This window comes from Phalacrocorax carbo, chromosome Z, assembly GCF_963921805.1.
Source record: "Phalacrocorax carbo chromosome Z, bPhaCar2.1, whole genome shotgun sequence".
NCBI lineage: Eukaryota > Metazoa > Chordata > Aves > Suliformes > Phalacrocoracidae > Phalacrocorax > Phalacrocorax carbo.
The window spans coordinates 63,659,614-63,685,773 of NC_087548.1; the positions used below are offsets into that span (position 1 = coordinate 63,659,614).

The following is a 26,160-nucleotide window of genomic DNA, read 5'->3' on the forward strand; positions in this document are numbered from 1 at the left end:
CAAATTTGCATCCAAAGGGGAAAGCAAATTGTCACAATAGCATTAACACACTGCAAAGTAAGCTTACTACTTTCTACTCTACTTACTGCCACCCTGGGCCAGGCAGGTGCAGGCACGATCAGAGGTAGGCAGGAGGCAGGCAGGGCCAGGCAGGGGCATGGGCAGGCAGGGGCAGGCAGGAGGATGGCAGGGGCAGGCAGGGGCGGGCAGGCAGGAGGCACACAGGGCTAGGGCCAGGCAGGCAGGCAGGGGCAGGCAGGGGCGGGCAGGCAGGAGGCACACAGGGCTAGGGCCAGGCAGGCAGGCAGGGGCAGGCAGGGGCGGGCAGGCAGGAGGCACACAGGGCTAGGGCCAGGCAGGCAGGCAGGGGGCGGCAGGAGGCGGGCGGGGGCAGGGAGGCGGAAGAGCGGGGGCGGTGCCCGGCCGGGGGCGCCGCCGCGCTCTCACCAATCGACGCCGGCGGTAGGGAGGCGGGGCGGGGGCGGGGCGCGGGTGTCCTTCGCCGCGCCCCCGGCCCCGCCCAGCCCGGCCGGCCCCGCCCACGCCCACGCGGCCCTTGCCGGCCATGCTGGGGTTGCGCCTCGCTGCTGCTGCGCTGCTGCCGCTGCGGGCCGGGGCCCCGGCGGCCGCCATGTCTACCCTGCTGGTCAGCCAGCCGCGCTACGCCTGGCTGCGGGAGCTGGGCCTGCAGGAGGAGAACCCGGGCGTGTACAACGGGCGCTGGGGCGGCAGCGGGCAGGTGCGGGCGGCGGCGGGGGGGCGGGGGGGGGGGGGGGGCGGCGCTGCAGGGGCGGCGCGGGTGGGCCTCGGCGGGGTCCTGGGCAGGGGGGCGGCGGCGGCCCCGCTGCTGACCCCCCGCTCCCGCCCTAGGTGGTGACGACCTACTGCCCCGCCAACAACGAGCCCATCGCCAGCGTCCGGCAGGTAAGCGCGGGGGCCGGGCGGCCGCGGGGAGAGGAGGGGAGCCCCCCGGCCCTTGGGGCGCCGGGTGGGAGCTGCCCCTCCCCTCCGCCGGCTCGGCCCGGGACACAGGTGGCGGCAGGGGTCGGGGTCGGGACGGCGCTGGGGTGCCCGGGCCGCCTGCTGGAAGTCACCAGTGGCCTTTCTGGGAAGGAAAACTGGCTGTTCGCCCCCCCCTTCCCCCGCCCCCCCCCCCGCCCGCGGGTGCTGAGGGGAAGAGACAGGGCCTGTCCTGCCCCTTTTCCCTCGTTGCTGGAGGCGGTCGCGGAGCGGGGGTGGGCTGGGGCTCCTTTGGCCCAGCGGGCGGGACGTGACGTGGGGGCGGTGCGGCGCTCCCGTGGGACATCGGCGAGCGCTCTGGTGCGAGAAACGTGCTGTGGTGCTAACCTGCCCCCTTCGTGTACCAGGGTTCGACCAGCCTTGGGTGTCCAGCAAGCCTGGAGGAGTAGGGCAGTCCTCACAGCCCTTGGTTAATATTGTTAATAGTAGTAGTATCTAAGCTGAAAGAAGGTATATGAATATGTGAGGAGTGCCTCTTATAACCGTTCTTTATGGAGCATCCTTTGTCACGTGAAGGAAGACTTGTGCTACGTTTTTTTCTTGTTTAGGCAGCACATATGCTTTTCCTTGACAGTAGCTTCAAGCAACTCAGCATGCGGTATTGGGACCAACCTATGGCAGGATATACACTTCCTGTGAAACTTGTATTCTGTAGTCTGCTAGAAATGTCCTGAGCTGGATGCAGAAGCTTTTCTGTGCCATGGTTTGGGGTTTTGGATTTCCTAACTCTTTCTTTGACACGTTTCTTCATGTAGGCTAGTTTGGAGGATTATGAAGAAACAGTAAAGAAGGCTAAAGAGGCATGGAAGGTCTGGGCTGATGTAAGTTAACAGAGACTTACCTTTTATAACATATCTCTGGCAGGCAAAGGCCATTAAATTTCCTCATCACATGGAGATGTAAAAGCATGTTCATATTATGTGTGTTGCATCAAAGCAAAAATCTGCAATGAGGACCTCAAGAAACAAACCTAGACAACTTGTGCGTGTTATCATTGAGGTACAAAGATGAGGACATTGACTTGTGGAAAATGTTTGTTTTGAAAGCCTGGCAAATTTACCCAGGTTTGTGTCTGTAAGCCATTGCCAAAGGGTGTGCTGAAGTTCAGAAACCTTGTAGCAAGCAAATTATCCCCATGGGTGTATTTCACTTCGTGTTGCTGTATGCTTTCACCTGCGAGAACTCTGCAGGATATTTGGATACCTAACTTCTGGTGGTGATAATCTTGTTCTCGTGGAGTGAGCAAAACTGCTGTTTTTGAGCATGGTTTTTTTGCTGTCCTGGTATTTCACAAACAGCTACATTATTCCAAAACTTTAGTATAACATTGCTATGTCAGACAATAGATAACGCTATTTTTCCTTAGGAAGCTGTAGTTCACAACGTCCCTGTACAAGGTGTGTCCAGCCTGCATCCATTCCCTTGCTGGCTGTGGCAGGCTTGGTTTTTGTAACTACCTGCCACTTCTTTGATGCAAGCTGACACCTGAATTTTGTAAGGTATTGGGCATTCTGTATTTTATCCAGTGAAGTAATTTGTTGTTCCTGAAGAGAACAAAGTTTAGGACAAACAAAACAGCTTCCTCAGGATATGTCAGTATGTGTTCTTTTGTTACAATTTGTGAATATAATGTTGGTGAGTGCATGTGAGCTTCTTATGTGTTTGGAATTAATCTGAAAGCAGTCTAACAGATAACAAAGAATCAACAGATCAAATGCTTTAAAGCCTCATCTCAAAGCTGTTTGTTTTTAGTATGTGATTATTTTTTTTTAATGAGCTTATCTGAAAGATTTTGCCTGTAAAGAGATATGTTTGCATGGTTTATGTATGTAATTTCTGTCTTTCCAGCTGCCTGTTCATCAGCAGTTTCTAATCCTGTAAATCCTGTTGCATGCCTATGGTTTATTATTAATCCTGGCTATTGATTATTATCTAACAAACTGATAGCACATTAAAAAATATCACCTATTAATATTTGGTATATGGGTTTAATTTTTTCCATGATTGAGGTTTCTGTGTATCTCAGCATTTGCTAACAAAATAAGTGTCAGAGGCCATTGTCATACAGATACAGAAGGTTTGAAAATGTGATGTTAAGTACCTTCAAAAGCTCAGAAAACAGTTAAGTGTGGTTTTATAAAAAAATGCTTGTTTCTTGAGGTGCAGGTGATTGTTCAGGGGCATTGTGGGTGGTGTAGCTGAACAGAAGTAGCAAAACTAATAGTCTGAATGTTTCTGGTGATGTTCAGTGGAACTGAAGTTTTGAATAGACATAAATGTGTCCAGTGTTATCAGTCTCTGTGAGGCAGGAAACAGTTTCCTGTAAAGCAGTGCACGTGATAAAAATGAATAAATAACAATGTCTGGGGAAGATAGGGGGAAAAAGCATAGCAATTTCCTACTGCAAGGGTACAAAGCTAGCAGTATATATGCAGCAGAAGTCACAGGCGTTCAATGTCAAATAGATTCTTCTGTTTTCTTTTGTTTTGACTAGATCCCTGCACCTAAGCGTGGAGAAATAGTGCGACAGATTGGTGATGCCCTGAGACAAAAAATCAAAGTTCTAGGAAGCTTGGTAAGGTGTTTTAAGAAGCAGCTTAACTTGGGGGGGGAGGGGGGGGTATGGGAGGGCTGTGTGTCAGAACCGTTTTTCTTGGTTTTTAATATACCACTCTGCAATATTAACCTTAATAATTGTTAAAATGCTGTTGTTCTGTTAGCTTGCCTAATGAAAATTTAATTTTCAAAAAGGAAAAGAAAAAAAATGTGTAAGATTGCATTCTGGCATCTTACACTGCAAATGACAATATATAACAGGAAGAGAAAGTGTAATTAATTCTGAACCTGTACTCTGGCTGGGAGGAGTGTTACAACTGTTGCCCTGCTGTTTCTCACTTGCCTGTCAGATAGGGCACTGTCTGATACTAAAGTGTCCTGAAAAAGACCTGCCTCTAATACAGAGCTTTTAACCTTGAGCTCTTTCTGGTGATCTGCAGGATTTTGTGAACTGGCATGTGGAGGTATAAGGCTTCAGAAGGTGAGATGGTCTTAATGAGATCTGCTTGCAGTGCTGTGCAAGACATAAAGGTTGAAGGACCACTCCTTTAAAACACTTATTAGTTGCTAAGGAAAAAAAGGAGACAAGTGGGAACTTGCCACTTGCCTCTTACAGGGCTTGCCTGTATATGCTGCTGTTCAGAAATAGCTGTCAGTGAATAGCTCCATGTGTAGTCAAGCCCATATTGTTAACCTGCAAAACTTTGTTCTGCTGTTTCCCTTGATGTTGTCTCCTCAGCAGAGTTTCTGTGGTAGAATTAGAGAGCTAATGTACTTTTGTATTCAAAATCGGTACAGCTTCCCTGGTGAGTGTGGACGGACAGAGGTTTGCTCTATGTTCCTTGGTCAAAACTTGTTGCTTATCGCCAGAGCGTTTTTCTAGTTTTCCCAAACTGATAATAAGTCTGTTCAGCCCTTCCAGGGTAGGGGCTGAACTTCAGGGTGAAAGCTGTGCAGTAGGTATCCATGTTTTAGGACTTTTCCTGGCTTTAGGATATGTAAAAGGGAACGGTGTGGCAACTCATCTTTTCGTATTTCCAGCCTCACGATGTCCTTGTCAAGTACCCAGATGTATCTCTGCTGCACTTATAGACTCACCGCTGTGTTTCTGAGTAAATACGTCTGATGCCCCTCCCATTTCTGGTGGCAGATAGGCGCCCTCCCTCTGCCTCGAGGCAACCACAGGCATCACAGAAGTACATTTAGTCACCTTTATTTTAGCCTTTGCATGGGGAGTAAAATCTTGTGGCAATCCTTCAAACCTGAATCCTCGCTTATCAGCTGCTTCAAAGTACGATCATCAGTCTAAAGCGGTAGATATCTGCATGAAAGTCGCATCTAGATATCAGATCGTGACTGTAAAATTAAGTGGGGGTAAATGGGTGACTTCTCAGTTCTTAAGCTGGTGAATTTTCTCACTTTTGGAGGAAAATGTCTTCAAATACCAGCTTATTCTCATTGATGATCTCTATGTCTACTGTGTACATCTAACATGCTTTTAACAGAAAGATACAGTTTAGGATTGACTTCAGCAAAAAAAAACCCACAAAAACTGAAACCTAAACATCCCAGATTACTGAAGTACTAAGGATGTATAGACATTTTCAGCAGTGTCTGAAAATGGAATCTCTCAAACTCAATTTGAGATGTTGTAAAATGAGTAGTTTGCTTATGAAAAATGTAAATGACCATTTTCTTGTGCTGGAGCAGAGTAATCCCTCTTCCAATTTATTCCATGCCTGGTCCACAATGTATGCAAATGTCCTGATGGAAATTCAGTGTTTTGTTGATTCAAACCTATGAACCACATCACTGTTGGATATTCCTTTCAGTAGATTATTTTTAATTTCCTCTGTTCATTAGTTTCCTCTTCTAATTTCCTCCTATTGTATGGGAATGTGACTCCTGTCTAGTTGTCTATTGTGTTCTTTCATTAAGCTGTGAATAACTCAGGAAGAGGTGAATCTCCTATTAAATTTTGTTAATCTGTACTTGGTATACAGATATACCAGACATTAGTGGGAGACAAAATGTTTTGGGGGATGCAAGGGAATTTTTTTAAAAACAATTTTGTCTTTCTCTTAATTTTTTTAGGTCTCCTTGGAAATGGGCAAGATTTTTGTTGAGGGTGTTGGGGAAGTGCAGGAGTATGTTGATGTCTGTGACTATGCTGTTGGTTTGTCCCGAATGATTGGTGGACCTGTTTTGCCTTCAGAAAGTAAGTATGCGTGTACATATGTTGGGTTTGGGTTTTCGTTTTTTAGGGTTTTGTTTTGGTACAAATGAAGAGATGGGGATGTGTCTTAAATATACAGTTATATAGTGCAGCAAAATCTCTGTACTGTGAGTTATTTAGGGAGCATGTCATCTAGGAACAGATGTGCTGGGATCTGCTATCTAGGAATAGATAGACAGTAGCGCCACCTAATGAAGTATCTAGCCTTTGACTTGTAGCAAGAGAGGCAAGAGATTTTCTCTACACCCTTTGAAGCATTAGATTCTCTTTGATTTCTTTGTTAATTAAGGTGCTAGACTAAAGTATGTAAAAAGTTCAGCAGGGTACTTAGAAATGAGAGACCTTTTTGCCAGTTATTGGTTAACAAACAATCACCATGCTGTTAACTGGATAGTTAAAATAGTAAGATGTCATGTTAGTTTATTAGGGTTTTCCACAATCTAGCTAACCTTGTTCCAATAAGCTGCAGAGCACATATAACACAGCTCTCCACAGCTAATGCTGTGATGGGCAGAGGAGCGATGCTAGGTGCCTTGCTTACATGGTTTGTTAAATAGATGCAAATAGTGTTGCATTGTGTCTTTGCCTTCAGGGCCTGGCCATGCCCTTATAGAGCAGTGGAATCCTGTTGGGTTAGTAGGAATCATCACAGCCTTTAACTTCCCCGTTGCGGTTTATGGGTGGAACAGTGCAATTGCAATGATCTGTGGAAACGCTTGCCTCTGGTAAGACAATAGCTCTCCAATGTATTAACAATAGTTTAAAATTAGAGCACCGTTAACTCAGGCATGAAACTGTTATCAAATGGCTGGTGTTTCTATATGTTTGATTCTATCTATTGTAGGCTTAATTTCTATTTATTTTTTGGTTCACTTGTAGTCAAAGAGCTTTGTTTTATTTTGTGGTAACCTCTTTTATGAGGTACTGAGATTCAGACCTGTCCAGGACTTAGCCAAATGGGCTGTTAGTAAAGAACCCAGGTTGAGGTCTTGCAGCAGTGATAGTGAACAGTTAATATTTTCAGAATTGCTACAGCTAAAATTAGGAATCTAAATAAGTATCCATACTTCCTTTCACTGCTCCTGCTTTTCTTTCATCTACCTGCCTCACTCTAATGTCTGGCTTAGCTCTTGTCTGTGTGGATTTTAGTAGAAGCTCTGAATGCTCATCTGTGGAAAGAAATGCTTGAGTGTCTGTCTTAATGTGCAGCTGAAAACCAGCCTAAATGAAGTGTGCTGTATTTGAGATACCATAAAAATTATATATTTGAATTATTTCTAATTCTCGAAGAATTGAAAAGAAAATAATGTCATTCTGGTTTTGTCCTTTTTTTTGTCTTTTTAGGAAGGGTGCTCCTACAACATCCCTCATTAGTGTTGCTGTTACAAAGTGAGTTCTGGTTTCTTTCCTTTCTGTTTTGCTTTTTAAACAATTTCTTTTCTGTTTTAGGTAGTGCTTAGTGGTCAGAAGAACTGCTTTCCCATTGTTACCTAAGAAGTAACAGTATATATATGATGCTACCTATACTGTTGGTCTTTTTTTCTGGGACCAGGGCTGTGTTTCTGCTGAAGCAGGGCTAGCTGTATGGTTTGCTTCCTTGTAGAAGATGAATTCCTCATGAAATTCAGCCTCCATCAATCATGCACTCATGTTTCAGAATCATCCCTGTTTTTGGGAGTCTCAGCCCAACAACAGCACCCAGTTTCTTGGCAGATTCTTCTGGCTAGCTGTGTAGACCTGTATCCTGAAGATGCCTTCACACAATCTTTATTATCCAAACTTAGTAACACCTTAGCATGTGTTTCCAAAACTCATTCTTGATAAAATGAAGAACTCCAAAGAATGAATGTTATAGTGATACTTACTCTAGGTTTTTTGATACTTTGCTTACTATATTGTGTGCTACAAATAACATCTATTTTTAAATGCTAAATATAAATAGGCCCCTTTAAAATAACTAATTAGTAAGTCTTGTAGCTTTAATATTAACTTGTGAGAACAATGGCCCCAAAGTACTCAGGAGTATTTTATGTAACTCCATGAAGTTACATAAATATCTCATTTCTAATAGCGAGAGACTATGGCCAAGGTGTTTACACACTGATCTGATGCTTGTCTGTGCCAGTTGTGTGGATACATAATGAATACATTTTAGTGTCTTACTTCTGCATGAGCTATGACTGTAGCACCAATCATAGTGCTACATGTTGTACAAACTGCATATCAATTAACTGCAAGACTGCTGCTTTTTAGAAATCTGTAGCATCTTCATGTGCATGGTCGGACAGTTTTAATGGTTCATTCCCTATTATATGCACCTGTCAGAAGTCTCTGAAATTTTTACATCTTTTGATTCTAGAATAATTGCCAAAGTCTTGGAGGATAACAAAGTGCCTGGAGCAATCTGTTCTCTGGTTTGTGGTGGAGCAGACATTGGGTAGGTAACATTTCTTGTGTCTTGTGAAGATGTATAGAGGATAAAGGCTATTCTTTGAGGTTCTTGTAAAGTTATCCTGATCTCCAGGAAGTTCCCAGTACAAGTACATTCCTGTTGCTATAATTTTTATCAACTGGTCTGAAGCTCTGGCCTTGCTCTAAACATAATACATATTTCTGCTTGCTGTTGTGAGTGTAGCTGCTAACAAATAACTTATCAGGTATTTAATGGAGAGGCATGGCTAAGTTTATATTCTACTTATAGATATGTATATATATCTGTATATTCTTACACCCAACTCATCACGTTCTTAAGAGTTTTCAATTTCTAGCCCGCTGACCTTTTGGACGACTTGTGGAGGAGAATACTTCTCCATTTTCCATGCTCACATAGGACTTTGCACTTGCTTACAGATGCATACTTGTGCTTGGAAGCCATACAAATCAAATCAGTTTGATTCTTACAATGTGGAAATTCCCAGGATATTCAGATGTATCTTTTAGGCATTTCAAGAGACGAAAAAACAGATGGCAAGCATTAAAAAAAGTCACAAGTATGCATATTTTCTTAGGGAACATAACAATTGGAGCTCATCTCACTACATACTTTAGACTGAATTTCAAAATTAGTACATATGATGCTTTTATGGTGTGAAGAGGGGGAGGGAAACAGCCTTGTTTCTCTTTTCTGACCAAGAACCTTTCATGCTGTCTGCTCAGTCACTTACCTGATGTTTTCAGAGAAGTGGCTCTGACTTTAAAAGATCTTAGTCATTGAAGCTGGTTTATGTGGAAGGTGCAAGTAGCTTTTCCACTGTCTGCTCTTCCACTGAGCGTGGCGATATGTCTCCCATTGTGCAGGACAGCGATGGCGAGAGATGAGAGAATGGACCTGTTGTCCTTCACCGGCAGCACGAAAGTGGGCAAGCAGGTAGCGCTCATGGTTCAAGAGAGATTTGGTGAGTGTGTGAGGTCTCCTCCACTTCATTTCTTTCCATGGTTGGTGTCCTGGTTTCAGTTGGATTAATTTCCCAACCACAACAGGTGGGAAAGGCAGGGGAGCCCCATAGGATCTTAGAATAACAGCTTGTTTCACTTACCTCTTGTTACCTTTTTTTTTTTTCACCTGGTGGAAATAGGATGTTGAAACAGCTCAGAGCTAGATACTGCATTTTTCAGTTAGTTCTGTCACAACTCAGCTTTTTTTCCAGGGTATCCACAAATTCACGGTCCTACAGTTAATTCTAGTGGGGGCATTCCATGAATATAATTGTATGGAGATTGTCAAGATGAACAACCAGGGCCTGTGGTCTTTTGGCAATGTGTTTGTGGAGAAATGCCCCCTCACCTTTTGCTCCTAATAAATACAAGAAAAAAGTTGTGATTTTTGAGGTGCTGTTTTTTTGCAAATATTGAAAAGTGTACAGGCATTAGTCCACACACAGCTGCTGGATTCTAAATATTTAGTTTTAAACAGAAAACCTTTTGAACTGGATTTTCTCATTTTATACATTTGAAGCTCATAGGAGTGTTAAAAAACCCCCAAGCATCAGAACAGATTGCAAAGGTTCATCCAGAAGTAGATGGTGATTCCTTTTCTCAGATTTAAGATAAAGGAGTTGCCAGAGAAATAAATAAACCTGATTAAATTTTATGTATGCATTTTGATCTCCATAGCACCTCCTCCTCCTCGTTGTCTGCATCATGCTATTCATGCTGCAATTTCTTCTCCTTGCATCTTTTCCTTACCAGTGCTATTTTTGCCTATTTTTTCAGCCTCTATCTACCCTAACTGCTCTCCAGGTCTCTTCCTTCACACTATGTGACAGATGTAGTATTAGGTGTAAATTTCTGCTTCGGCTAAAGTAATTAGTTGAGTGATGCCTGAAACTTTTTGTCTATCCAGAAAAGTACTTTTAATGAAACATAGCTCTGGTTAGAGCTGAGCTCACTGAAAAAGGTGCAGTGAATATGTGTGCACATGACATACCTTGTTTTGTGTGTTTTTATTAGGTCGAAGTCTGCTGGAACTGGGAGGAAACAATGCCATTATTGGTAATATGCGCTGTAGAAATTTAGTCCCGTAGATGATATTTGGAAGTTAGTATACAAATATTTGTAGTAAATTGTCCCTTTTTTGTCTCTGTTTTCTCCTGCACTGGGGTTTTGAAAGGTGTGTAGTAGAATGTTGGTTTTTTTCTGTCTGGAGGGGTAGTGTTTTAAATGAAAAAGTTCAAGCTCTTACGTATATTCACCATTGAAGTGAAGAAGGGAATGGGAGAAACAGGAAGCTTCAGTAATGGGATGTGGATAATGCTAAATAAATATATTTTAGGATAGTTCTAATTTTTTGAACACCACATTTTTAGTACATATATATATATATAAAGTCTAAGACACTTATGATACTTGAAAGCAAAGCATGCAGATATTTATTTCAGTAGCACATTTTACAAGTTTAAGGGTATGATCTAGTTCCTAGATAAACATAAAGACTGTCAAGCTGAGCAGTGTAGCAAAAAGAAAATTTAAGCTAGATAAAAACCTAAATTGCCGTCCCCTTGTGCTGTAGCTTTCTGTTTCACCTGTCTCATATTGTGAACAAATGTAATTGCCCATCTAGAATATTCAGCTCTTTTGAAAACTACATTTGAGCAGGTCTTTCTTTTTTGCTGTGCTTCTTCGCAGCCACTAGCATAAACCTGCTTTATACTTAGAAAATTGTTTCCTTTTTCATATGAAAGTCCTGGTTTTTGTCTGTAATTGGCTTTGAATGATGGCTTAAACATTGTTTGGTTGGACTTTGTCCCCAGTTTAATAATAATTTGGATACTTAGAGAATTCTGTGGGACTGAATGACAGTTAAGCTGAGTGACATTTTGGGGATCCTTTGAGGCTTATATATACTAGCTTTGCTTTAAATACCCCCATGTCTTCTAGCCAGATGATTTGTTGAGCTCTTTTATATTTTACATTATTGTGTACCTGTGTGTTTTAGCTACTTTTTTGCATGCCATCTGGATACACTTTACCATTGTATCTTTATGCTGCTACATGTCTTCTCAGTGAGAGCAGGACAAGGTGATGACATGGCAGGACATTGATTGTAGTTTCTTGAATTAAAAAGAAGCTGAGGTTCTTTGCAAGCTTTATTGCAAAAGGCTGTCTTCAGTTGTTCAGAGCTGCATTTTTGTCCAACTGCATATGTCTAATTCCAGGTATGAAAGTATTAGGAGTTTTGAGGTGTTTCTGTATATCTTAGTGTACTATGGTAGTGTGACTATTCCTAACGCTGCTTGACCAATCTGTCAGTTTATTATATTGTTTAGTGTCTTAAGTCTTGCCAGCTGCCTGTTTACTCCAATAACATGCTGATGTTTTAATTTTTGTTAAGTGTTTGAAGACGCAGACCTGAACCTAGTCATCCCATCTGCTTTATTTGCCGCTGTGGGAACAGCAGGTCAGAGGTGCACAACTGCTCGAAGGCTGGTGCGTAAATATGTATTGTCTGGTTTGGGTAGCTCTGAATTTAAACTTGATTCCAAATTAGCTCAGAAAATGCCTAACAATTCCTAGTGTTTTGGAGAGCAACAAATAATCTTTGAAATGCATTTTTACTTTGTCAAAAATCAGTATGATGGGAAAATAAGATGGTAGTTTGTCATTCCACTAGAACTGTAGTTCTAAACAGTTTCTTTGTATGTGTTTCTAAATGTACCTGGTGCTAAAACTCAGAAAAGTAAAACTTACCATACTTCTTGTATTTCTCTCTGGTTTAATTGCCAGATCTTCTTTGCTTGTACCTGGTACAAATTTTGGTGCAGGGTTTAGATTTCAGCAAAGCAAGTGCGTGTGCGCTGCTTACTTTATTATGAATTTTTAACCAATAATTTTCACCAAGTTTAAAGGTGTTATAACATCAGCCTGTGCCTGTATAGTCTTTTCAGCGTTGGGTTGATTTGGTAAATATTTGTCAAAACTGATGCGGGTTAACTTTGGGTGTTTAGGAAGGACAGTGATTCCTCCAATTATAGAAATAAAAATCGCTTGAGTATTTGTCATAAAACACTCACTGAAGAGTTTACAGAACACATTAATACCATTATTCTGAGATGGAGTAAAATTAAACCAGGTTTTTGTTTCTTTGCTTCGTTTAAATCTTCATGGTGTATATATTAAATCTTCATTTCATGGTGTTGGTGCTGTTTCGAGACCTTGCTCATGTGTTTATTTTTAACTTTGGGATTTGCTGAATATGAGCAACACTACCTCCACACTTCATTCAGCCCTCTTCAAAGTGCAGTAGTACTTCAGGAATCGTTACATAGGCTGAGCTGTCTTACAACCTTCTTACCACATTTTGTTTAGTTCCTCCATGAAAGCATCCATGATGAGGTGGTGGCAAAGCTTGCTAAAGCCTATGCCCAGGTCCGCATTGGTGATCCATGGGATTGTAAGTAGCTGTTTCTCAGACAAGTTTGTTTCTTTCTTTCTGTGTAAATTCCAAAGAGAGTATAGATCAAAGCTATCTAATTTTAGCAGTTTACCAGGGAGTGGGGATAGCTGGTTTCATTTAGAATACAAATTCTGGAGGGGAGATGAAGAATCCAGCTAAATCTGCTCATCTTGGACAGATTAAATAATTATTCCTATAATATCATGATAAGAATATTTGCAAACATATGCAGTTTTGCTGAAAGTATGTTTTTGGATCTTTTGTTTTCAGCTGACACTCTGTATGGGCCTCTTCATACCAAAGAAGCAGTGAAAATGTTCCTTGATGCAGTAGAACAAGCAAAACAACAGGGTGGCTGTGTTGCCTATGGTGGAAAGGTGACTTGCTTGTGTTCTCCCTGCTACATTTAGAGCTCTAGGGAAAAAAATACAGTAACATGGTGGCTTAGGCCAAGGTTGTACCTCAGTTTGTCCTGTCAGCCATTGCAGGATGTTAAATTAGTCAGTCTGAGAATGTTTAAATTGCAGTCCTGTCTTTAGGGTAGAAGTGGTCTACTTAGAAGATACCTTCTCCTCCAAGAAATGGGTAAGAGATTTTGGCTGTTCTTTGCACTACCCCGTAGATGCAGCTGATGGTGAAAATACAAACAGCAATGTAAATGGTGAATATCAAACCCACAACAAATCAAAATTGCTGTTCTGTCCCTGGATTCACAAGACCAAACTACAGGAAATACTGAAGATTCAAGAGAGCTGCTTGCATATCTTCATCATATGGGATGTTAATTCTCATGGACTTAGCGTTCTGGCAGTTCTTGTCTTTCACTGGCACCTTTTTTATTCCTAATATCTTTCAAGTTATAATCAGCTTAAAAGTAGGAGGAAGGAAGTGTTTTTTGTCAGCTGCTACACTTTGAGATTTGATTACCTGCTTAGAAGACTAAGTTATGCTTCTGTATTTTAAATACTTAAATGAGTAAAATTTAAGTTGACCTCTTAAAGTTCAGATGACCTGACCTTCTACTTCTGATTACTAGGCACAACTATAGTAATCAGACCATGAAGGATTCCCTTCCTACACTAGTACTAAGCAGGATGCTGGTTTGAACTTACTCAGTTGTTTCTTCTTTTATGTTTTGAAGGTTATAAATCGCCCTGGAAACTATGTCGAACCAACCATTGTGACTGGCCTTCCTCATAATGCACCCATTGTCCACACTGAGACATTTGCCCCCATACTGTATGTGCTGAAATTTAAGGTAAAATAACAATGGGGAATTAGTCAGGTGTCAAGGATGCTAACAGAGGAGTCAAGAGAGAGATTTCAGATCTGTGTCATGTTCATGTAATTGTCTCAGCACTTGAAGAAGTGGTAACTTTTGTTCTGCACTGTGGGATATCCACTGTAATAGCTTACCTCACCGTGTAGCTACATTTACGCATTTTCTGTCAAGAGCACTGGAGTTAAAATGAGAGTCTGTACAGGAATAGATTTTTGTTGTTCATGTCAGGTTGCTCAAAAGCAGGTGATATCCTATCCCTGACTTGGTGCACGTGTATTTGCCAAGTGGCATTCTGTATATTTGCATTGTGGCTGTGGTATATTGGGTTTTTTTTTTTTCACAGTGCTTCTTTGTAACTGCTTTGGTTTGAATGGTCATGGTTTAACCGTTGAAACTTGCTCCTTTTAGGAGGAAGAGGAGGTTTTTGCCTGGAATAATGAAGTAAAACAAGGTCTTTCCAGCAGTATCTTTACCAAGGATTTGGGAAGGATTTTCCGCTGGCTTGGGTATAATTTAAATTATTTTTCTAGCTCCCTGAATCATAAGCTCACAGTCCTTCTTGTCTTTTGTAAACCTATGCACAATGCTAGCTGAGCATTTTATAGCCCTCATTTTAGGGAGTGAGCCTTTCCTGATCCTGATAATTAATTGTGTCTTATTTTTGTTTGTAGGCCAAAGGGATCTGACTGTGGCATTGTGAATGTCAACATCCCAACCAGTGGGGCTGAGATTGGAGGTGCTTTTGGTATGTTACTTATGCATTTGTCTATATACTTTAAATGATGAAATCCTCTATCATCGGGTCTAGACACTTGGTATGATTCCTCAGGCTTCATTTCGTTTTTAAAGCTGGGGAGCTTGTTTTTCCCTAATGACTCTGGAAGAGAATAAAGTATTACCACTGTAAAGCTAGTATAATTTAGGTCTCCTTATCTTATTTTTCAAGGTTTTCATTGTTCCATTTAAATTACTAGGGCTGAAGAAATCAGTGACATTAATTTTGAATTACACAGCTTTAGCAGAAAACAGACATTGACTTGAGGTAGTTGGATTTCAGCTTTTAAAAATATCTGTGCTTGGTTCTTAAATTGTCCATGTATCATCTGCCCCTCCCACCCCTTGCCATCAGGGGATTTTAGCTCAGAAATATGTTCTGAATGCGTTTAGAGATGTGGCTGAGTGGAAATCTCTTTAAAACAGTTTCAGTTAGAACAGTCTTAAGCATTTTTCTTGTGATGTTGGCAAGTGTATATAAAAATTACAGCATAAAGTATTTTTGTGAGAAAGTCTTTAAATAGATTTTTGCCTTTATTTCTCTTTTTTATGTACACTGAAGGAAGTGAGGAGAAGGAAGAATAAACATTCATCTTGCCATTTAAACAGTGCAAGAACCAGCGCGTTCTTGTACTTTTGTCTCATGTTAAACCAAAATGTCTTTAAAACAAGGTCCTCTGGTGCCAGCGTGATGAGACTTTCAACTTCAGGCAGATTTTTTTTGGATCAAGCATGAGGAGAGAGCTAGCTGTGTGAGTTGTTTGTGGTGGCGTTCTGGTAATTATTTCAGATATAGAACGAGGGCAAAAGAATAGTTTTTTTCCCATGAGTTTTTATAGAATATCTAACCTCCTGGAGTTGGTCCAGATTCCCATGCTCCAAAAAAATTATAAGTTTTCATTTATAACCTTTTTCCTACAGGTGGTGAAAAGCACACTGGTGGGGGAAGAGAATCTGGCAGTGATTCATGGAAACTTTATATGAGACGGTCTACTTGGTAAGATGGTCTTTTTAAATTCCAAATAAATGTAAATTACAGATAAACTTGCAAAAGTTAAAAACGTATAAATCCTTGACTACAGGAGGTTATCTTTGCTAAATGGGAGATGTAACTGCCTTTTCTTCATGCAAGAATTTACATCTGTGTTCCTAGTAGAAGATGATTTGAAGAGTCTAGATAGACCTTTCTTTCCTCACTGTCCCTCAAAAGGAAAAAGAAATCTTGTTTTCCTCTCCTGCCTGATTTTAAATTTAGCTAAAAATTGAATTACTGAAACTTGACAGGAGATGCATGACGTGGCAACCACAGTGAGAGGGCTGCTATTGCCAGTGGTGGGCGATTTAGCTACATGTTAGGTATTTATCCATAAATCTCCTGACAAGCTGTAGCGGTTGACTATTCCCACTCTGCTGGCCCCTCTAGATTGTACCTGCGCTAACTTTGGTCTCCATGCAAAGGTTTATGAATGCGGGAAATCCCACCTTGATTCTTCTGTACGGACATACCCCTAGTAAAAGATTAGAGAATGATACTTTACTTTCTCCTTGGTCTATCAAGGAAGACATAAGGGGGAATACGGTCTTCCCCTGTGCATAGTTACTACATTGAAAACTGGAGTAAATAGTTTGTAACTTTAAGAGGGGAAAGTGCTTACAGAAGTCTTTTGTATACATGGGACAGAAATCAGAAGCCTTGTATGTAGGAAATGGACTGCATAATCTGTCTTAGAGAGTGGACTTTATCACTAAATACTTGTTTCTTTTCCAGTACAATCAACTACAGCAAAGATTTGCCTTTGGCTCAAGGAATCAAGTTTCAGTAACAGCCTTATGAACGGCTGTGCCATGAACTTGCCTATCATTTCAGAACCAAGCACCTTCTAAGCCTCCTCGTGAAGAAAATTAATTATCTGAAACTTAGCTTCAGCAAGGATACTAATTCTGTCTAAAAATAATCGACTCTAAAATTGCTTCACTTTCAATGTATGAAATTACTACTTCAGTCTTCAAATGAGACGTCTTTGGGAAGAAGGGAGGGTGACTGAAACTAACAAACTTGGATTCGGGTGGCCTGGATTATCTTCTGTTGCCTTTTCACTATATTTCAGTACCAACACTGTATCCCCTGCCTCCCCACCATTCACAGGTATTTCCAGCTACAAGGTCTTTGCTTCAAACCAACGTGCTGAGTTTCCTACAGATACCTGGTGCTATGGGGGGTGGGCCGTATAGGGCTATTTTTCAATCATAAATAAAGGTACATTTTGTGACATACCTTGGGCTTCTAAGGTCTTTTTGTTCATTGTTTTGGAGCAGGAACATTCAGCAGACTGTCAGTTTTCACGCACAGAACTGCTGGGTGGGAGGAGTGCCACTGGGTTAAGAGGACTGCTTTAGTTTTCTTGCCGCTCCTTCAGCAACAATTTCACCCTGTGTGTTGGAAGATACGGGCTGGGGCCAAAGGCTGCTGCTGTCTCTTGGAACCTCCACTTAACAGTAGGAGGAGTCACAGCCAATTCAGGTTGCCACAGCCCTTGTGACACCCTACAGCCAAACCAGCTGAAGAACTGGAGATACAGCCGGAGGGGAATACTATTCCAGAAGGGTTTGCCAGGCAAAGGCAAATTGTTTGTGTGTGTTTCACCTTAGGTGAGGGTTTCTCGTGGCCATTGAAGACTACAGACATCAGCAGCTCATTTAGCAGCCTTTAAATCAGACTCCAAGGTGAGAAAAGGTATGGTGCTGCTAGGCTGACTGTAGTTTTTCACAGAGTAACTTCTGAGGTTTTTTAGTATACCGTTTTTGGAAGAGGTTTCTTTTCCTCTCAGTCTTACGTGCCAAATTTCCACAAGCTCTGAACATGGCAGAGCTGTTCATTTGTCAGATTCTAGGACTGTGATTTGACTTTTGATTTATTTTGACATTAAGATCTTACAATAGCAATGTCACCCAAATTGTGTTAAAGGTCCAACTTACCGCAATGTGATCTGGTCCTCGTTCACCTTAATATCTGGTCTTAAAATACATAGTGTTTTGAATTTTACATCTCTATTACAGAAAGTATTTTGGGTGTCACTTTCTACAAAACAAACAGTAGGCGGCAAAATTTTTCCTTTCTACAGAGTCTCTTACAGCCAGGTGAGCTCCCTCCTGTAATTCTTTGTGGTCGTTTAACTAGGACAGATTTCATGAATGAATGTTCTGTATTTGCATACAGAAGGAACTGAAATCCCGTAAGCAGACAGATAAATACTTAGCAGGTTGAAGGCAAAGAAACAATCCAGTTTCTAAATACAATTATTCTGAAAATAGCACAAGTTATTGAAGCTATATTCTTTAATGCTGTTCTGTGGCACTGAATGTCACTAGAAAACTAAACAATGAAAACTAAGCTCAAGAACTCTGTTGCTTATTAATAGTTTTTGGGTAGCCTCATTATGTCACATCTGTTGTTCCAGAAAATAAAGGCCTTTTTACTCTTTTCGGATAAAATAATTTCACAAGTCCAGTGGCTTAATTTTTAGGAATAAGGTTAACTCTGCCATCTGGCTTTAGGTATGTCAACTCAGGCCATGAAACAGAACAGAACTAAAATGGGATGGTGAGTCTGATGTTTGACTGGTCTTCAAATCATTATCTGAAAATGAGCATGAATGGAAAAAATTGTAGGAATGTAATTGAGAGGGTGACTGTATAGCAAACACACTAATCCATTTTTAAAAGGTTAACTTGACATTTTGATACATAACAATCCCTTCTTCAACACAAACATTTGAGTAGTCTTGCAGAGGACTCGGCTCGAAATACTTGCGCATTAGATCCATTTTATGTAGACAAATAACGGGCTCCCTCTGTAAGTAGACTACAAATTCATCCTGACTTTTGCTGAGTATGTGAATTTCTGTTCCAAAGATTGTATTACCTGCATTGTCATTGGACTGCTAGTATGGCATTGCAGCAGGTAATCATAATGCTTCATCTGCTTCCCAGCCAGCTTTGAATTTCTTAGATGATATTTCCAACTTGCTTCTCTCCACCATTCTATTTATTTGGTTACCTGTGTTGAAGAATCCTACCTGAACTGACTAGCTGAAAGACTTCCAGTGAAGTGGCTCTGGGGATAGTGCCTTTTAAAGACAGCTGCAGATTGCAGTAGGTTTTGGCAAGGATTTAGGTGCCTATAAGCCATTATGATTATGATGCAGTATTAAACTAGGGAGGTTTAAAGATACTGTAAGCATCCTGTTTCTCAATTTCTGCTTTAATTTGGAAAGCCCACTCAGGAGACTGTAAACCGCATTAGCTGTCATTGGGTTATCTCACCCAAGGAAAGCAATTTGAGAATTCATAAAATGTGTCTTGGAGCTGCTGGTATGTGCAACATAATGGAACTTGCAGTTTTAATAGAAATTCTATCAGGCGCTTCCGCTGTTGCATAAACTTAATTACCACTGAGTTTGTTAACACCAGCGAATAACAAGTGTTAAATGACACGTGATCAATAATTCATCTGTTAGCATAGGATTGCTTGCTGTGAAATGGCCTTGATGGGAACAGTCTTACGAGTAACTTCCTTTTTGCCATGTTATTTTTAACTGAAGAAAAATACAAATTCTACTAATGTAATATTTACTTATAAGCAAACAGAGCAATGGCTTTTGTAATGAATGGTGAAAAATCAGATCTGCAGGCTGTGAGCTGCTGGCCGCTAATCTTCTATTCTTTTGCATCCTATCACGGTTTCCATTGGTGCAGGAACTGTTTTCAGGAACCAGGAACAGCACTCGCCAGTAACGGGTCTCAGCTTGGGTTTTTGCAAATAGCTGCCCTGCTGTGCTGAATTTAAAACAAAGGGGAAAGTGCTCGCTGTTATCTTTCAGTACTAACAGGCCAACCCATTCATGTTATATCACATCGTTTTCTCATGGTATTTCCTTCACTCGGTTCTGTGTGTTGTTTCTGGATGGGTTCAAAACCGCGAGGCGGCCAGAACTCTTCATTTGTGGCAGCTGCCTCTGTTCCTGTATGAGATACTGTTTACATAGTTGCTGCATTCAAGACTGGTTAGTCTGTACTAATCTGTTCAAGTCTCTGCATTCATCTCAACTGGAGCTCTGTGAAAACAGAACACATAAATTACAAGAGAGCTCTTCGCCCGGATTGTCTTCTGAATCACGTGCCACGCTGGTGCTGCACCAGTGTATTGCACAAATGTGTGCTCTTACTTTCCGATGTGGAAGAGGGCAAAAAAATTTAAGGTAAAATGACTTAATCCCTTAGAATTAAATTATTGAGTAAAAGCGGTGGGCTGGCAAGGACTTTTTTAATGTCTTGTGTTCAGTATTCTGAAATGTGTACTCCTTGTTCAGCAAAACATAGTGTCATTTGCGACATGCCTACTGTTTGAAAACTCATGGATTACTTGCATTCAGCTGTTTGCAAATTTCTGCTGCCGCCCAAGCGCTTCTCGCAGTGCAAAGCATCTCGTCTAACCTTGCATTTTGAAGGTGGTTGCCTGCAGGTACCTGGTACCAAGTTACATACTTGTTCAGAGCCTGTCTTCCTTCTGCTAAATTATTAGCATTGATTTTTCCGCGCAGCTCGCTGCGTTCCTCCAGAGCACAGGGAAACTCTTCTGCCTTCTGGGGCCTTGCGCAGTGAGCCGGACCGGAGCCTGTTTTTTCGGTCGTCGTGTTCCTCCTGGTGTCGCTGTTGGTCAGGCTAAAGCCCGCCGGAGGACGCAGAGCAGCCCTTGGGTTTGCTAGCCAGCTGTGTAAAACGCGAACCTCTTCTTCTGAATGTCTTTTATATTCCAGCACATCTGGGAACACTACTTCTGAGCTGGTAGTTAAATACACTTTATTCTGCAAAAGCCTATGTTGATTAGTGCAATTGTTATACAAAACATTAACTCCAAAAGCCAAAGGATAAAAATAGCAGTGTTTCATCCGGCTACTCGTCTCTAGGGAAGAACAAATTGTTTAATGCGTGCCTTACCCAGCATGCTTCTGTTCCCTGGCGTTACGGCTCTGTTTAACCCCCACCTTGAAATCAGGTTGCAGGAAAAGGGAACAAACGGTGCAAGCGAGGTCTCTGAACTTTAGGGGGAGGCACATCCTTTCGTTACGTTAAAGTCTGGAAAGCTGGAAGTTGGTGCTGATCGTGTTTCACACTTCCCGGGCACTATCCTTACAAGGGTCCCAAACCTCATTAGCAGTGGCAGAGTGCTTATTCAGGGGCATCTTACAGAGGTAATGAAATGACAGCAGGCGAGCTTAAAAATGGGTGACTGAGGAGGAGCAGAGGTAAATACCACCTCTCTTGCTCCTCAGGCTCTTCTTTAATCACTAAACTATTACTGAGCACTTATTGTCTGCTGTCTTTTGTGGATTTTAAGAGGCTACTCACTCATAGGCCTGTGTTGCAGACTGATTTACAATGACACAAACCTCTCAGTCCGATGTGGCTGCTGTGTTTGAAAAGTGTCTAAAAAGTGCAGCGCATACCTCTTCTTTGTGTTGTGTCTCTTCTAACTATATTTTTTACCACATTTGCTGGTATTTTTATATTTAACACATTTGTTGCCAAAAGTATGCAGGATACTTCTATAACCCCAGAATATAAACCTCCTTCTAACTCATATGTGACTGTACTCACTCATGACTGTACATGCTCAAAATTATGTGTTTGAGAAATGAGGGGTATCTGCCCCATAAAAAGGCATTCATTCTCCTCATAGTTTGACCCAGATGTGGTCAGTGATTTATGATCTTGGTTACGAAAGACCGGTGGTTTATCCTCTTGGTTTACGGCAGAACAAGTAGCAGAGTAAGGTTATGGTGATGTTTCATGACACGGTGCCGTCCTCCTAAGCTTTGCTATGGTACTAAATCTCTGAAGGTTTCAAAAACAATGCAAGGATCTTAGCTGAAGGAGAGGGTATATAGGATTATGGAGTGACAGCAAAGGAGACACAAACTTACAGCAATAAGAAAAAAAGTCAGGGATGGAGCACAAGGTAGGAAATCTAAAAACGGTGAGTCAAGCATTGCTTTTCCAAAGCAGACTTAACCAGCACTGGCTGCTGTGACCCTGTCTCGCCTGCTGATTTCTTTTCCGTATTTTTTGTTTAGCTGTGTTACTGATTTATTTTTCCCTGCTAGTTTAATGCTGAAGGACTCCCTGCAACGTCTGACAAGCACCATAGCTGTGCAAGGGAATCCGTAGGAAGGCAGAAACAGGTCACTGGCTGCAGAATAAGGGCGGGCCTTGAAAGTGAGGATGAGGAATTCAAAACCACCAGCAAAGTAGGTGGTGAAGCCAGGGTGCAGGACACAGGCAGTATTGCAGAGGAGAGGGAGGACCCAGTACCAGGCTTTTAGATGCTGGGTATTACACTGGGAATGCTGCAGAAGATAAGATTAGGCTGTTGCAAATGGGAGGTGGGGCAGAGTGCATGATATAGGGTAGACTGAAAGCATGTTTTTGAATATTCTATAAAGGAACAAAAGGATAACAGAACTGCTGGATGAGGAGAACAGGGAAAGGAGCCAGATGTAGTCTAAGCTAACACGTAAGGCTGAAGTTAGGGCACATAAAGCGTAGACAGACATATTCACTACGGAACAATATCATCCTAAACCTCCAAATCTGTTGAGTTCATTGATTGGAGCGTGAATCTGGCAGTTGGACAGTCTATCAAAACTACTGTGATTAAGGGAAAAACCAATGACAATACAAAAGAAAGCATCTGAGAACAGAAGAAACATTCCTGTTGTGATGGTTGTGTTTCTCCTAATGTTTTCTTTATTGCAAAAGTTGTCCCAGTGTCATTTAGCATGTTTTGTGTAAAAACAAAACAAAACAAAAAACAACCCCACATGAATCTCTTTATTCTGTGTTTTTTAAAATCAGCTCTGGTGTATTAATCCATGCATTTCCAGCCTCTGTAGTTGTTAGATTTATGTCAGCCGGTATTTGTCTAAGTACTCTAGCTTGCATGCTGATAGTACCATTTACTCTTCTGGCTGTTCACTGCCACCTTCTTTCTGAACAATAAATACAAAAAGTTCACAGAAAGGCTAACCCTCACTGGTACTTAGACTGTGTTATTCCATGCTGTGTTGTTCCGACAGGAAGTAGTAAATATGAAGCATACTTTGCACAACTCTTGCTCTGAGTTCCTCGAATCACAAATTTCCTCATTACTGTGAGAAGCTTGTCATTCCTCAGCATGATAGCTGGTTGTTTTGGGGCTTTTCTGAAACTGGGTTAAGACACTGGTATTTCAGAGTGTGCTGGGTATGCAAAGATTAAGTGATTTGCTTGGCTTAAAAATGGCCCTCAGCTAATCAGAAACCGTATTTTGATTTCTGTATTTAAGCTGCCAAGGAAATTTGTTTTGCAATGATGTGGGTTAAAATACCAGAAAATCATGGTCTTTCATTATTTCCCTACCAGGGTTAAAAATTTAGGGGAAAAATGAATTGTTTTGACTTTGGCACAGAATTATGGCGGATATGACGAAAGTCAAACAATTCATTTTTCCACCTAAATACCTACAGGCCAACATATATTTTCTACAGCATCTCCATGACTTTGCATTTGTTTTAATTGTTTATCTAGTTCATCATTCTGTAGCTTCTCATTTCTCAGCACTGAGGTGCGATCCGTCAACCTTTGTTACGGTTCAGTGCATCGGCACAGCAGAGCAGAAAATATTTGTGCTCTTCTGTCATCGTTCTGGTTTAGCACTGTTTCTGCTTGAAGTGTGTATGAATCTGTATAATTACTCAAAAATGGTATTTGCTGGGAGTGGAGAACCTGGTTATGCGTGTGTCTCTACCAGGCCACATAATCAAGACTCGGGGTATTAATTTTTGCTTTATTCCACTGAGACAGGATGAAGTCAGCGAGTGCAGCCAAAGCACAAATCAAGTTCTCCCTGATCTCTGTTAACTACTGTTGTTCAGCTGCTGTTTCCTCCACAGCTCTTCCATAGGAGAGAGGGTACGAGAAGCTGTATTTTTCTGCAATACACTGTTCTGCTGCTCTACGTGTCGAAGAGGTGAAAAAAGCTGTCTGCCTTTCCTTGCAGCCTGAGCTGCCCCGCTGTGAATGCCTGCACCCACCAGGGAAGCGGGCAGAGCTGGGGGGCGAGCACGCACGCACGGCCTCCACCCGCGTCCTCCCCATTTCCCATCAGCAGAGCTGGTTGCCAGGGGTCAGAGCTACCAAATAAAAGCCTCATGCTATATGAAGCAGAGACATGATGGCCTGACCTCAGCATTTCTGAGGGTAAAAGCAATGCATGCTCACAGCAGTGCACGTGCATCTCAGACTGAGAGAGGTCTGCTCCCCTCTGCAAGATTTCCAGAGCAATTATTATTGCTCTACAGTAAGCCGGTGCAGTGACCACAAGGTAAAAGCACAGAGACTTCAATAGGAATACAGCTTGCTTCACAGAGCTGTGGCCAGAGCACTCCAAAGCAGGATTTTTGCTTGTGCATTGAATTAGAGGCTGAACAAAACCTTGGTTAAACTCCTGCTGCCCCCTGGGACACCACAGTTTTCTCTGTGACCTGCCGAACTGGCTTGCAGTGAATCAGCCACTGTCCCACAGCCTTTGGCTGCCTGATTCAGGAGGTTTTCTCTGAGCCAGGCCAGGGAATCTCACAAAACCTAGTTATAACTGTTTTCTTCTATGACCAGGGGTTTTTATATATGCGTGTGTGTGTGATGGTCCTATCCAAGCTTGCTCTTAAATATAGATAAGTGCTGCCAAAAGGGAATTAGACATTCAAAGCCACATCTTCCACATGTATCCATAGAAGATAAATGTACTTTTACCCTGGACACTCATCATTTCCAGCTGCTCCTTCCCCTGACAAACTGATTACCCCAATGCTCTATTCAGCAGAGCCAATGTGGCAGAAGTGATGCAACATACCTTTGCACTCTGGGCTTTGCACATCATAACCTCAGCTGATTTTCCTGGAAGCAAATTAGAGATACTGATGCCACTGCGCCACAGGCATGCTGGCGGGGATGGGAAGCAGCAGCACGTGACCAGGAAGGGCGGGGGGTGACAGTGGGGTGGCAGCAGTACTGGTCCTTAATGAAGGCAACTGCTGGCAGGTTGGGCAACTGTCATAGCCTGCCTCACTTCAGCGCTTTATAGCAGAGGAGATGGAAACATGCATGTGTCTGAAGTGACTTGGGCAGCTGTATGACTAAATGATCAGGCAGTGCTCATTTCTAATCTCAGGAAAGACACCAGCCATTCAACTGTACGAGTGGTGCAATAATTATAATGTAGCTGGCCACAGCATTCTGTGAGGGATCGCTCGGTGCAACGGCTAGAGAGGTGGCGGGAAGACAGGGAGTGTAGTTTATTCAAAAAGCCCTGCATGCCCGTGGCCTAACTCATGACGCATGTTATTGTCACTAAAACCCCAGGTGAACAACTTCCCACTCTCATCAACCAGCCCTTTAGGAGCGAAACAGCCGATTGCATGTGGCTTACAGGAACAAGAAGAACCACTGTGTCTACAACAGAGGTGTGAATGGATTTTTTGTTTTGTTTGGCTCATCTGCACTTCCTGAACTGTGCTTTCACTAGGCCAACTAGATTTTGGTAGTAAAATTATTGATTTTTTTTTTTCCCCCTCACAAAACCTCTATTGAAGGTAGCAGCTTGGCAGCAGCTTGCAGAGTGTTGCTTCTTGGGTGTTGTCATCTGCATTGCTGCCAAAAGGCTGTCAGTGCCCTGAGCCAAAAGCCACTGTTTGCTCAGACCTCTGAGGCAGGACACACTCACTCACTGCAGCAAATCACACTGAAATTACATTATTGTATGTGTTATACAATTGTATGTGATGCAAAGCAGTGGGGAAATGCCCTGGGAGTCCAAATAAAGCCCATCACAATACAAAGACTTGTCCTTTGGATAATTTCTTGGTAATGAATCGATTAGATAATCTAGGCTGCTAATATTTACTTTTTGACGGGGCAGATTTTCTACCTACTTTCTTAATAAGGCTGCCAAAATGTGTTCTAAACTGATGACAGATACAAAGACAAATATGTTGGAGGAAACATCAAGACTTTATTTTGACTCATAAAAGATCTGTGTTTCATTTGCTCAGATTGCACGTCCTCATTATTCCGCAATGACAGCAAAACTTCTGGGCACTTAATGTTACACTTTTTATCCCAGCATGATTCATAAGAATGCTGCAGTGTCCACTCACAAGGCGGTGGCTGTTAGCCTGCATGAAAGCTTATTTGTTTATGAAATTTTTGTGTCAAGTTCAGTGTAGGGAGCCCCTCCTCCTGGGACTTCTGCCATCGCTGGTGGGACCAGTGTGGGATGAGCAACCACTAGAAGCACATCTCCTC

At 42.0% G+C, this 26,160-nt stretch overlaps 1 protein-coding gene across 1 annotated transcript; it reads left to right on the top strand.

Moving 5' to 3' along the window:
• Window positions 1–532: 532 nt before the first annotated feature.
• On the top strand, window positions 533–17,034 carry ALDH7A1 (aldehyde dehydrogenase 7 family member A1). The gene is made up of 18 exons (XM_064439398.1): window positions 533–739; window positions 871–924; window positions 1,776–1,841; window positions 3,515–3,595; window positions 5,671–5,794; window positions 6,405–6,537; window positions 7,157–7,201; window positions 8,172–8,249; window positions 9,110–9,207; window positions 10,262–10,303; window positions 11,643–11,737; window positions 12,617–12,701; window positions 12,975–13,081; window positions 13,846–13,962; window positions 14,395–14,492; window positions 14,658–14,731; window positions 15,682–15,757; window positions 16,529–17,034. Exons 1-18 carry the CDS (start codon window positions 566–568, stop codon window positions 16,581–16,583), a joined length of 1,602 nt encoding a protein of 533 aa, XP_064295468.1. The 5' UTR covers window positions 533–565; the 3' UTR covers window positions 16,584–17,034.
• Window positions 17,035–26,160: the final 9,126 nt, after the last annotated feature.

Excerpts from the sequence above, each read along its gene's own strand:
- ALDH7A1 (XM_064439398.1), top strand. The coding sequence starts at position 566 with ATGCTGGGGTTGCGCCTCGCTGCTGCTGCGCTGCTGCCGCTGCGGGCC. Across the intron at positions 5,795-6,404 it reads ACCTGTTTTGCCTTCAGAAA|GGCCTGGCCATGCCCTTATA; the intron begins GTAAGTATGCGT and ends CTTTGCCTTCAG. Across the intron at positions 14,493-14,657 it reads AGGATTTTCCGCTGGCTTGG|GCCAAAGGGATCTGACTGTG; the intron begins GTATAATTTAAA and ends TTTTGTTTGTAG.